The sequence below is a fragment of the Hyaena hyaena genome, unplaced genomic scaffold (assembly GCF_003009895.1).
Source record: "Hyaena hyaena isolate Hyena2069 unplaced genomic scaffold, ASM300989v1 scaffold_25, whole genome shotgun sequence".
NCBI classification, from domain to species: Eukaryota; Metazoa; Chordata; class Mammalia; order Carnivora; family Hyaenidae; genus Hyaena; species Hyaena hyaena.
In genome coordinates, this window is record NW_024080657.1 from 320,555 (window position 1) to 334,395 (window position 13,841).

Consider the following 13,841-nt stretch of genomic DNA (forward strand, 5'->3'; position numbering starts at 1 on the left):
AACAGAGACTGTGTCTTATTCACCTTTTCAGGTTTTGTATATAGTTGGAGCTCTGTAAATGTTTGTTGCATAACTTATAATTAGCAAAACAAGGATCTTGAAATGAAATTATTTGTAGAACTGACTCTAACTCAGTAAAAAAATTTTTTTAAATGTTTACTTATTTTTGAGAGAGAGAGACAGAGTGCAAGTGGGAGAGGGGAAGAGAGAGACAGAGACACATAATCCAAAGCAGGCTCCAGGCTCTGAGCTGTCAAAACAGAACCTGATGTGGGGCTTGAACTCACGAGCTGTGAGATCATGACCTGAGCCAAAGTTGGACCCTTAACTGACTGAGCCACCCAGGGGCCCCCTCTAATTTAGTTTTAAAAGGAGGATGGGGCACCTGGGTGGCTCAGTTGGTCAAGTGCCTGACTCTTGGTTTTGGCTCAGGTTTGAGTTCAAGCCCCAGATCAGGCTCTGTGCTGACAGTACAGAGCCTGCTTGGGAGTCTCTCTCCCCTCCCTCTCTGCCCCTACCTCACTTGCATGTGTTCTCTCTCTCTCAAAATAAATAAATTAAAAAAAATTTTTTAATAAAAGGAGGAAAGTGAGGCCCAATGTGGTTAAGTGATTTACCCAAGATCACATTAGAATGCCCTTTCTGACATTCTATTTTATAACAGTTCAATTATAAGATTAGAAACTTGGACAAAAATGATACTTTTTAAATTTCTAGAACTGACTTTAATGTCTGACTCTGAGTCCCCAGCCTGCCTCCTCATAGACAACTTAATTTAGATGTCTTCAGATAAATTGAGATCCAATCCAATAATTTTGAGGGGATGTAATTTCAGGCTACTTGACTCATCTTAGGCCAGTTCAGAGTTCTCCAGACTCCCTGCCTCTTTCTCCCCAATACTGATCCAATTCCCAGGGAAATTGTACAACTACCACTGGCAAGTGGTGAGGTAGGGAGTGTCTACTTTCAGAGTCTCATAAGGTTCTTGCTCCTGCTTTCCAGCATCCTCAGATGCCCCCTCATGAGTCTGTCCTGTCCATATCCCTTACCTTCCCCATCCCCAGTAGTTTGTTTGAGAAACACCCTAAACTTTTGTATTTCCTTCCTTAAGACCAGGTCTGTAGTAGGGAAGGCAAAAGCCCACACTGCTCTTTTCTCTTATTCTCTGACTTCACTTACTCTGTTTCTCCCTGAGTACTTTGCATCTTTTCTCCCGGTAAGGGGGAAAAAAACGAATTCGATCTCTTCTCATCTTTGTAACTGGTTAGTGTCTCCCCCTAGGAGTGGTGGCCTTTGAATTGAGTAATTCAGAGCTTGGGTCTTATTTGCCATCAGACTGTCTTCACCGTGTTGTGTCCTTCTGTTTGGCTCTCAGTGGGGAGAGGGTTGGCAGATAGGTGTAGCTGGATAGGAATGGCAAATCAGGCAGTACTTAAGTCATTGTTTTGTTTCAATTTTATGTATTTATTGGGGCACTTGGGTGGCTCATTGGTTGAGCGTCTGACTTTGGCTCAGGTCATGATCACACGGTTTGTGGGTTCAAGCCCCGTATCGGGCTCTGTGCTGACAGCTAGCTCAGACCCTGGAGCCTGCTTCAGATTCTGTCTCTCTCTCTCTCTCTCTCTCTGCCCCTCCCCAGCTCATGCTCTGTCTCTTCTGTATCTTGAAAATAAATAAACATTAAAAAAAAAAAGTTTATGTATTTGTTGAGACAGAGAGAACAGGGGAGGGGCAGATAGAGAGAAGGATAGAGAGAATCCCAAGCAGAGTCTATGCTATCAGTATGAAGCTCGATGCTGGGCTTGAACCCATGAACCACGAGATCATGACCTGAGCTGAAATCAAGAGTCAGACACTTAAGTGACTGAGCCACCTGGGCACCCCAAAGTCGTCGTTTTTTATTGAAGATTCTCATACAAAGGAAATTGGGATAATCAACTGCCATCTTTAACCTAGTAGACTGCCGTACTTTAGGTCCTATATTCTCCTCTACTTTTGGAAGGACCTCGGAGTCATTGAGTTTTAGCCACCAAATTCCTTTCAACGTTTCAACCCCATTTAGCTGAGGACTTCTGATTTTCTTTTCTTTTTTCTTTCTAATGTTTGTTTATTTTTGAAAGAGAGAGAGAGAGAGAGGAGAGAGAGAGAGAATAAGTGGGGGAGGGGCAGAGAGAGAGACATACACACACACACAGAATCGGAAGCAGGCTCCAGGCTCTGAGCTGTCAGCACAGAGCCTGATGTGGGGCTCAAACTCACCAACCATGAGATCATGACCTGACCTGAAGTTGGACGCTTAACCGACTGAGCCACCCAAGTGCCCTGGAGGACTTCTGATTTTCTGAGTGTTCTGATTTGCTGATTTAACAAGATTTGTAGGACAGCACCATGCACCCACACTTCAGGGTCTCCCAAGTTCTAAGCCTTGGAGTGCCCCCTAGGCTGAGGTGTTGGGTGCTCTTGCTCCCAGCCCTGAAGCCTCCTATTTTCTTTAAGATGGCCCCATGATTGGCAATCAGTTAGCTTCTTGGAGCCTCAGTATTATGTAGGGAGTGGGTAGGAGGCCCCTCACCTTTTGGTTGTTGTGAGGATAAATAAGATAATGCCTATTGGTGTTAAATAAATATTAGACTCTCGGATTCCAATTCCTTCCCACTGCCTTCTCTTCCAGAACCCTCCATTGTGATATAAGGAGATTCTGAGAATGAGATTTCTCAGAACTCACGGCTTCCAGAAGCTGTTGGTAGCATATGAGGAGTGGAGAGGAGCTCCTACCTTGCCACTGCAGGAAGCTATTTCTAATATAAGTGGATTCTTGGGAAGGATTTGTGGTCCTATCCTTAAAACGCAAAGTGGCTAGTTGTGCCATTTGCCAGCTCAGGAACCATGAGGAAACACAGAGTGTCTTATTCATGGCAGATCCTGAAGAAAGAACTGGTGAGGAGTGTCAAGGGTTCTGGGAAGGAAGAGTGGAAGGTTGCACAGACAGGTATTTTGAGGAAGGGAGAGGCAGGTGTAGGAGGGGTCCTCCTTATACCTTTGGAGTCACAGCATGGCACAAAGGGTAAAGTTCCAGGTTAGGCTTCAGAAAGACTGAATCCTAACCCCTTCCCTGAAGACTACTATCCCCTTGACAGTGGGCTTACCCTCTGAGCCCCAAGAACTGTTCTATACCTACCTTTCTTGCTGTTATGAGATCCAGAAAGAATAAGGTCTGGCAGCAGGACAGAGTGATAGGTTAAATTTATGGACCCTGGAGCCAGACTGCCTGGGTTCAAATCCCTCTCTCCTGTTAGTCCTATGACTAATATTAGTATTGGGCAAGTTACTTGATTTGCTGTGATTATTTTTGTCTCCATAAGGGGTGATGATAGTATCTACTGCATTGATTTATTGTTGAGGGCTAAATGAGCCGATACATATAGAGGGCTTAGAATAGTGCCTGACAATGGAAAATCGGTTTTTGATGAATATTAATTTTATTAATAAAGACTTTCTCCATATTTCTTTCAGATGTATATTTTTCAAAGAAAATATTACAGTTACAAGGGAACCTCATTACCATCCCATTCCGTTCCTCCTCACTGGTGACCACTTTCCTGAGGTTGATGTGTACCCTTCCTATCTAGATTTAAAAATTTTATTACATATGTATGTATTTATAAGCAACATAGCATGTAGCACATTTTAAAAAATGGGATCAAAAATGGCATCATTTTTCAACCTTTTTTCCACTTAAAATTTTGTGTGAGCTTTACCCACATAGACATACACATATACAACTCTAGTGCTCTGTTCACTCCTCTGACTGTCCTGTAATGTGTTATTACATTCAGTTGTTTTCAGCTTTTCCCATGGGAAATGTCTTCCCTTCCCCAAATCTGATAAGCATAAAATGATATCTTGTTGTCACTTTAACTTACATTTCCATTATCTTTAGTAATGTTTCCTTCCCTCTCCTCCCCTCACCCCTTTGTTCCTTCCCCCCCTCTTTCTTTTTGTTAATTTAAGGATTTTTAAAAATTTTTTATTTTATTAAAAAAATTTTAATGTTTATTTATTTTTGAGAGAGAGACACACAGAGTGTGGGCGAGGAGCGTCAGAGAGAGGGAGACACAGAATCCAAAGCAGGCTCCAGGCTCTGAGCTGTCAGCACAGAGCCTGATACGGGGCTCAAACCCACAAACTGTGAGATCATGACCTGAGCTGAAGTCAGCTGCTTAACCAACTGAGCCACCCAGGTGCCCCTAAGGTTTTATTTTTAGGTAATCTCTACACCCAACATAGGGTTCAAACTCACAACCCTGAGATCAAGATTTGCACGCTCTACTGACTGAGCCAGTTGGGTGTCCCAAGAATCTTTCCTTCCTTCCTTCCTTCCTTCCTTCCTTCCTTCCTTCCTTCCTTCCTTCCTTCCTTCCTTCCTTCCTTCCTTCTTTCCTTCCTTCCTTCCTTCCTTCCTTCCTTCCTTCCTTCCAAAACAAATTTTAAGTTTATTTATTTTGAGGTGGAGGCAGGGAGAGAAGGAGACACAAAATCCCAAGCAGGCTCTGTGCCATAAGCATAGAGCCCAATGTGGGGTTTGAACTTACGAATCGTGAGATCATGACCTAAGCTGAAGTCAGATGCTTAACCCACTGAATCACCCAGGCCCCCTTTCCTTTCCTTCCCTTCCTTCCTTTTTCTTTTTTCTCTTTTTCTCCCTCCCTCCCTCCTTCATTCAATATATATATTTTAAAGTTTATTTATTTTTAGAGAGAGAGAGAGCAAGTGTGTGAGGGGCAGAGAGAGGGAGAGAGAATCCCAAGCAGGCTCTACACTGTGAGCATGGAGCCCATTGTGGGGTTCAGTCTCATGAACCGTGAGATCATGACCTGAGCCAAAATCAAGAGTCGGATGCTTAACCGACTGAGCCATCCAGGCACCTGTTTCTTCCTCCCTCCCTCCCTCCTTCCTTCTTCTTCTTCTGCTGCTGCTGCTGCTGCTGCTGCTTCCTCTTCTTCTTCTTCTTCTTCTTCTTCTTCTTCTTCTTCTTCTTCTTCTTCTTCTTCTTCTTCTTCTTCTTCTTCTTCTTCTTCTTCTTCTTCCTCCTCCTCCTCCTCCTCCTCCTCCTCCTCCTCCTCCTCCTCCTCCTCCTTCTTCTTCTTCTTCTTCTTCTTCTTCTTCTTCTTCTTCTTCTTCTCTTCTTCTTCTTCTTCTTCTTCTTCTTCTTCTCCTTCTCCTTCTCCTTCTCCTTCTCCTTCTCCTTCTCCTTCTCCTTCTCCTTCTCCTTCTCCTTCTCCTTCTCCTTCTCCTTCTCCTTCTTCTTCTTCTTCTTCTTCTTCTTCTTCTTCTTCCTCTTCTTTTCTTCTTCTGTTTTATTTTTATTTAAGTAATCTCCACACCCAACCTGGGGCTCAAACTCACCAGCCCAAAATGAAGAGTAGCATGCTCCTCCAACTGAGCCTGCTAGATGCCCCTCTTTCCTTAAAACTTTTTAAAATGTCATTTATTTTTGAGAGAGAGAGAGCATGAGTGGGGGAGGAGGAGAGAGAGGGGGAGACACAAAAGCTGAAGCAGGCTCCAGGCTCCAAGCTGTCAGCACAGAGCCTGATGCAGGGCTCGAACCCACGAGTAGCGAGATCATGACCTGAACTGAAGTCAGATGCTTAACCAACTGAGCCACCTAGGCATACCTGGGTGTCCCCTCTCTTCATTATTTATAGGTAATTTGAGTTTTCCCTTTGAATTGCCTATTCATATCCTTTGTTCATTTTTCTTTTGGGTTATTTGTATTTTTCCTTTGATTTATAGAATTTTTTAAAATTAAAAAACAGTTTGGGATAGTAATTTTTTTGTAATAGTTATTCTTTGTAATTTTCTATAGTAATCCTTTGTTGGTTACGTGCATGGCCAATATATTCTTCCAGTCTTCAGTTTGTCTTTTCATTTTATTTATGATATCCTTATTAACAAAAGTTAATAAAAGTTTTTAGCTTTTGAATTTGTTTAATTATGGAAATTTGCAAACACAGAAGTTGCAGTATATGTAATGATCACCCCTTAGACCTAAGCCACATTGACTGTACATACTTGTGTGTGTGCTTGTGCACAGGTGTGTGTTTGCTGAATTGTTTGAGAGGAAGAGGCATTTTTATGACACTTCATAAAAATAAAGACATAATTACAATGTTACTATAATATTAAGAAAATTAACACTAATTCCCTAATGTCATCTAATCTCTAGTCATAGTCAGTTTCTTTATTTGTCCCTAAATAATGGCTTTTACAGCTTGTTACTATGAATCAGAATCCAATCAAAGTTCATACTTTACGTTTATTTGTATGTCTTTTAAGAAACTGGGTTAGTTGAGGGGTGCCTGGGTGGCTCAGTTGGTTAAGCATCCAACTTCAGGTCAGGTCATGAAATTGCGGTTTGTGGGTTCGAGCGCTGCATCAAGCTCTATGCTGACAGCTCAGAACCTGGAGCCTGCTTTGGATTCTGTCTGTCTGTCTCTCTCTGCCCCTCCCCTACTCACACTCTGCCTCTCGCAGTCTCTCAAAAAGAAATAAACATTTTAAAAAATTAACAACAAAAAAAGAAACTGGGTTAGTTGACTTGTAGACTGCTTTACATCCTGAATTTGTTTCTGTGGTGTTGAACTTGTTTCCCTATCCCCTGTATTTACTTAGCAGGCAGAGGCTAAGGCTAAGACTGCCCTTACTCCCAACTTCATGCTGGGATAGAGAGTCTGATTTGTTCTCAGTTCCAATTCCAAATTCCCAGAATCAAGGAATGCCTGGAATCAGATGGCCCAGCTTGGATGAGTGATTATATTAGTTTTCTATTGCTTCTGTTAACTAACATTTTACACAATTTAGGGGCATCTGGGTGGCTCGGTCAGTTAAGTGTCCTACTCTTGGTTTTGGCTCACATCATGATCTTGTGGTTTCACAAGTTTGAACCCTGCGTTGGGCTTTGCACCAGTAGCACAAAGCCTGCTTAGATTCTCTCTCTTTCCCTCTGTCTCTGCCCCTCCCCCACTTGTGCTGTCTCTGTCTTTTTCAAAATAAATAAACTTAAAAAAAAAAGATTACACAGTTTAGTGGCTTAAAACAGATTATATTAAGTCAGCTAGAAGGCTGGCATGGGTCTCCCTGGGCTAAAATCCAGGTATCAGGAGGGACGCCTTCCTTTCTTGAGGGTCTAGGAAAGAATGCGTTTCCTGGACTTTCTAGCTTCTAGAGTCCACTCACATCCCTTGGCTCACACAGCCCCCTTCCTCTGTCTTCAAAGCCAGCAATGTTGCATCTGCTTAACTGTTCTTCTCTCAGATCCATCTAATTGAGGAATACAGGCTCTTTGCATCACCGCCACCTACTGTTACTTGTGCTGTTTTTTGGACCAAAATGAAGGCCTAGATATTTAACTAGAGCTGAGTTGGTGAATATTTTACCGACCAGCTCTTCGTGGGGAGCTACCCCCATTTGTAGTAGTTTCCTGTTTCTGTGGCATAAATACTCCCTGCTGTGGCCATTTTTGGGCTACCAACATGATTTGACAGGCTTGAAAACTCTGAAAATGCAACCATGGCTCTGGCACACCATTGCATTGTAATCCTCTCCTGTCTCACCTTGTCAGCACTGTACAGTGTGCTGTGGCTGCTAAAAACTGATGGTTCCTATTGATCTTGTTTGTTTTGTTTCCACAGGGGCTGTACCAGCTCACCATGGATATCATTGTGATGATCCGAGTGTGTAAAATGTTCCGCCAAGGACTCGGGGGATTTCGGGAATATCAGATCATTGAGACTCCTCACAGAAAGCACCCTGTCTTTTCCTTCTGGGATGTAAGCATCTGGCCTTAGGAGGATTATGAGGGCTTAGGTGGGGTCCAGTAAATAGCACCCCACTTCCTAGTCCATATTCTGAACCAACAGAAGACAAGGGTAAAGCAGATGGGAGACCCAACTGTCACTTTTGCTAACGATGGGACTTACATTGGAGAAGTGACATATCATCAAGTGAAGGGATGACCTAGTACTACAACCCAGAATTAGATGGCCTTATATGCCCAGTCGGGGACAGTGCTGGACCAAGGCAGTTCTCCACTGCAAGACCAAGGCCTCCTGCCCTAAATTCACAGCAGAGAAGGGTAGAGCAGAGTGTGGGCTCAGAGGGACTGAGAAGGAATGATCACACCCAGTTTTTCCTTCCAAAACTCATCAAGGAGTTTAACTTGCTCCTTATCAAAGTGCAAGGAGAGGGGCCAGTAGTGTTCTACCATTGCAACTCCCTCCATGTGGAAAAAAACACCAGGAGTTGAGAAGAAGCTGTCTCCATTTCAATGGGAATCAAAGGAGCCAGAGAAGTCCAGAAGTCTTATTAGAGTTCGGGTTTTCTGAATGCCCACCATTGTTCATCTTCTCTACCTTCTTTCCTGTCTCCCCATTTAAGCAAGGGAACATGTGCATGGCCCTGCTCACTCTGGAGACCATACTGTTTAAATTTTCTAGAAGGTCCCAGTTTATGCCAGTGATAGCTCATGTGCCCTTTTTAGCTCAGAAAAGTTGATCACCTTCTCTTAACCTGTTATGGAGCCCCAAAGGTGTCCTCATTACCATCCAGGACTCCAAAGCTTCCTCCCAGTCCCTGGAGGAACCCTGCTCATTTTCCTTTTGTGCTTGGAGTGATTAAATTCAGCCCTGCTTCCCAACTATACCCAGTGATTCAGTCTAAGAAATTGCCCCAAATGGTTTCTGAAGGAGAGGGGTATGGGCAGTGCTGATGGGCGAAAGAAAGGCAGTCTTAGATTGGTCTCTAAGGGGCCAGCAGGCATGTGGGGCTGAGTTTAAGATGTAGCAGGGAGTTGGGGCACCTGGGTAGCTCAGTTGGTTGAGCAGCCAACTTCTGTTAAGGTCGTGATCTCACTGTTCATGAGTTTGAGTCCTGCATTGGGCTCTGTGCCAACAGCTCAGAGCTTGGAGCCTGCTTTGGATTCTGTGTCTCCTTCTTTCTCTGCCTCTCCCCAACTCATGCTCTGTCTCTCTCAAAAATAAATAAACATGAAAAAAAAGATGTAGCAGGGAGTTGAGGCCTCTGGGTCTACAGAAAGGAAGAGCATGCTCTATCTAAAGATATTCAAATTCATATATTAAAAAACTTCTAAAATATTTATTTATTTTTGAGAGGTGGGGGCAGGAAAGGGCAGAGAGAGAGGGAGATGCAGAATCTGAGACAGCTTCAGGCTCTGAGCTGTCAGCACAGAGCCCATGGGACTCATACCCACCAACTGTGAGATCACAACCTGAGCCAAAGTTGGAAGCTCAACTGACTGAGCCACCGAGGCACCCCTTAAATTCATATATTTTAAAGACATTATTCTGCCCAAACCAAAATGAGTCTGCAGCTAGATTCTGCCCTTTGGTTGGGCTATAAGTTGAGAGGGGATGGAGTGGAAGAATTGGAACCTGAGAGACTGAGGTTTGTTGTCAGGAAGGACATTCTGACTCAAGGTGTCATCATGCAGTGGTAAAGTGATGGTCCCTGGGGACCAGGAGTCTTTGATTACCAGAAGACATGAGCTGATGCCTAGGCATTTAGAAGTTGAAGACCCCAATCAGCCTTGTCTTTGGGGGAGGGTGAAGCCCAACAACATTGCCTGGGCAGGGTGGCCTTGAGCAGAGCAGAAGCCTCTCAAGGGAAGTCTATGGGGGTCATATGGCCAATGGGCAGAGAGCTGGGGGACCGGAGTATAGGGTTGAGTAGAGAGACCAGTTTTCATCAGAGCACATGAATCCAGATATTTATGAGTACTACTGCTTTCTTTCACTGACCTTCTTGAAAAGCACCATGCAGGTACACAAGTTATATATGGGGCTGTTGGATGGGGAGGACCTGAGGTATGCCTAGACAGATGAGGGAGGGGGGTCCTGGTTTGGCTCAGGTGAGGTCAGGGCCTTGTTTGTCCCTTTCCTTCTCCCTACCTGCTCTTACATATCCTTCCCCTTCTCTCTGCTGCATCCTCTACTTTTCCACAGCCCCCCTGCATATGTTAGGAGATAGAGTTGGATTGGCTCCAACTCTAAGATCTCTTATGCCTCCTCCTCCTGGCCATACTCTAGAAGATGGTTTACTCAGTGTGTGATCCTTGGGAAGGTTCCTTCATCAACCTCGAGTCCAAAATGGGGGCTCAGTAATACATGCTTTGTCCTCATGATGAAATGGAATAAATAAATAAGGAGATGGAATATGCCTGGCTCCTTATAGGCAGTTGGCGAAGATTGGCTTAATTGATGCCTCCTTTTTAATCCCTTTTTGTCCCTCTCTACTTTCCCATTTGCTTCTTTCCCCTCTTCCTTTTCTCTTTCCATCCTTCCTGTCTTTATCCTCCCTCACCCCATCTTTACCATGACACATTGTCAATGCTGGGCCTGAGTCTGGGGCTGAGTTTGGGCTTTTGAGGTAGACATGAGAGAGCCAGCTGGTAGGAGGGTTCCCATGGCTTCCTGACCACCATGGGGATGGGGACGCAGGAGGGTTTCCGTGCAAAATTCTAGGAGCACTCTTGCTGACTCGCTTTCTTCTCCCTCTTTCCTGTTTTCTCCCCACCCCACCCCCCACCCCCCAGAAAAGGAAGCAAGGCCGAATCACATTTGATACCATGGACTTCGTTGCAGAGGAGGTATGCATAACTCTGACCTTGCTGCTCAGAATTTTCTTTCTGCATCATGGCCTGGAAGAAGCATCGACCTGGGTATCAGAACAGCTGGGTTCAGTCCAGGTTCTGCCACTAAGCCAGCGTGTCTCTTAGTGAGCTAGTCTCTTAGTTTCCTCGCCTATAAAATAGCTGATCTCAGTATCCCAAGATTCCAGTGGTGACTTTCTGAGGCTGTGAGCCCCACTGAATGTGTTGTCAACTTATAGCTGAGCAGAACCAACAGGGAAGATCTCCGGCACTTGGACCTGTGGACAAACAGCCAAAGGCAAAGCAGAGGCTGTGAGAGCTCCAAGCAGAGGAGAAATAAGCAGAGTGGTGGGAAAAGCCCAGGCTTATGTGTGAATTCTGACTCTTCAAGTTTTCTGAGAGAAACTAGGTACACCTGTCTCCCACATGGGTGTCAGATGGCCATTCTAGGGAGGGAATGGCTCATACCTGGGTAGGGCTTTGGATGTGTGACTTGTTCTCTGAATTTCAAGAATCATTATCTTCCCAGTTTCTTCCCACCAAATTTTGGATATTAAATTAAAATTTAAAATTTAATTTAAATTCTAAAGGAGCCTACCTATTTATAGGAAAGATTTGAAGTTCTTACCAGTGGAGACCTGACTTGACCCTTGCCTGGAGTAGCCATGTTGGTTTTTCTTTCAGGGATTGGGGGAGAATAGCTTTGTAACTGGTATCGGGACCACCTGGGCCACTCTGTCCCCCTCTCCCTCCTTGGAGCCGGGGTATGGCTTCTGTTGCCTGCCTCTTCTGGGCATGAACTATTTTCTCATACCCCATCATGTTAAGACAACCAAATTCTGGATTTGTTTGTTTTTTTCCTACTTTCCAGACTGGCCAGTGTCTGACACTGGGCACTGACAGTTACCCAAGCTTTACTCTTGAGGCAGGAGAAACTCTGAGAGCCACAGAACTCCAGAGTTGGAGGCAGTTCTGTGCAGGGCAGTAGAGAGAGAAAAGAGGGCATAAAAGAAAACATCCATTGTATAGGCAGGGCCTCTCAGCTTCCTCTAGGAGTTGTGTCTAACTCTGGCTCTGATAAATAAACCTGCCCTTTGGGTGACTGACTGCTAATGAGCACCTGTTTTCTTTATGGAGTGATGAACTTGTTCTGAAATCAATTGTGGTGATGGTTACATAACTCATAGAGCCTTAGAATCATGGACTTTTTATTATAACAGTTGTGAGACATTGGAAACAATGGGTACATTTCAAAGACATAGTGAAAAAAATTGAGTCAGGGGGAAAAGGAAGTTGCATAAACCATATCTGAAGTCTGACATTTATGTGAATAAAAAATAAAGCAACCCTCCATACTGTGGCTGTATGTATATGCATAAGTATATATTTATACATAATAACGGCAAGCCCTGGTGGTGGAGAGCAGATCTGGATTGAAAGTGTTATGGTACAAGGAGACTGTAAGCATCTGTATTGTTCTGATTTTTATTTTATTTAAAAATTTTTTTAAATATTTTATTTATTTCTGAGAGAGAGAGAGAGACAGCATGAGCAGGTGAGGGTCAGAGAGAGAGGGAGACACAGAATCTGAAGACAGGCTCCAGGCTCTGAGCTGGCTGTCAGCACAGAGCCCGACATGGGGCTCGAACCCACGAACCACGAAATCATGACCTGAGCTGAAGTCAGACGCCCAACTGACTGAGCCACCCAGGTGCCCCTATTGTTCTGATTTTTAATGGAAAACTAGTTGTGTTATTTTCAAAAATTTTATTTATACATAAGAAAAAGACCAGAAATGAGTATGCTGGATGTTAATGGCTAAATCTGGGTGGTGAGATTATGGGCAGTCCTTTTTTTCCCCTTAATCCTTTCTGGATGCTAGCGGAACACAATGAGGTGTAGCTGGCCTGAGGTGAGGGAGGCTGTGAGCCCCAAGAAGCAGGCAGGAGCCAATTCTCCCTGGCCCTGTTTGAATTATACTCCCTTTTCCCCAGACTTTTTTTTTTTTTTTTTTTTTTTAGGTCTAAGCTTAGATCTCTGTCTGGTTGTGGGGATACTAGGCGATGTAACATCCCACCCATCCTTAAGGAGCTAAGTAGGAATTAAGGTGAGGAAACTTACCTGGCAAGTTAAATAACAGAATCAGTTTTATAGGAATCTAGAGAAGGGAGCCTCTAAAGATTGGGTGTGGCAAGAGTGATTTCCTAAAAGAATTAGGGCCCCTCATGGGCCCAGAGAATCAGTCCTGTTCATAGAAAGCAGAGACATCTGTGTTTTGTCATAAATGAACCCTGTAGAAATCCCTTTGGGTTATTGATAGCAAGAGAGAGCTAGGAAGGAAGAAGGTTGGATTCGGACCTTAAAAATAGCCAACACTTCCATAGTCCTTGCTGGAAGCTGGGCCAATTGTAAGCCCTTTACATGTATTAGCTCTGCTATTTATACAGTCAGGTTCTGCTGTTCTCAGATAGGGAAACTGAGACTCAGGAAGAAGTGACTTGTCCCAAGACACACAGCTAGGAAGGAGCAGGCCAAGGTTCAAACCCAGGTACCTGGCACCAGAGCCTGTGCATTATTAATCACTGAGTAACACTGCCCTTCTGTGTGAACATGTGAGGCTTCAGATCTATGGTCCCGAACTCATCATGTCTCACTTTCTTTTGACTTCTATGATAACTACTTTTATGTAAGATTAGCCAGCATTCATTCATTCTTTCCATAAATTTTTATTTTGTCGAATGCCTACTACCTGCGAGACATTATTCTAGAGTAGGGTAAATAAGATAGATGAAGTCACTATTTTGTTTATATTGGGGCTTGTATTCTAGAACACGTATATCTAATGGAACTTTCTGAGATGATGGAAGCATTCAGTTGTCTATGTTGTCCATTATAGTATCCAGCAGACACAGGTAGCCCTTGTGGCTAGTGTGACTGAGGAACTTTTTTTTTTAAGTTTTATTTATTTTGAGAGAGACAGAGATGGTGTGAGTGGAGGAGAGGCAGAGAGAGAGGGAGACAGAGAATTCCAAGCTAACAGCACAGAGCTTGACATGGGGCTTGAACTCACTAAAACCACAAGATCATGACCTGAGCTGAAACCAAGAGTTGGAAGCTTAACCAAATGAGCCACCCAGGTGCCCCTGAGGAACTTATTTTTTATCTAATTTAATTT

At 43.9% G+C, this 13,841-nt stretch overlaps 1 protein-coding gene across 1 annotated transcript in view; it reads left to right on the forward strand.

The window, feature by feature from the left end:
• The first annotated feature begins 2,800 nt into the window (after positions 1-2,800).
• The window catches only part of CNBD2 (cyclic nucleotide binding domain containing 2), a 53,885-nt gene continuing 42,844 nt past the window's right edge, over positions 2,801-13,841 (forward strand). The window contains exons 1-3 of the mRNA XM_039227182.1: positions 2,801-2,937; positions 7,692-7,829; positions 10,610-10,663. Coding sequence (XP_039083113.1) covers positions 2,887-2,937; positions 7,692-7,829; positions 10,610-10,663 — 243 coding nt within the window. The 5' untranslated portion in view covers positions 2,801-2,886. The remainder of the gene's footprint in view (positions 2,938-7,691; positions 7,830-10,609; positions 10,664-13,841) is intronic.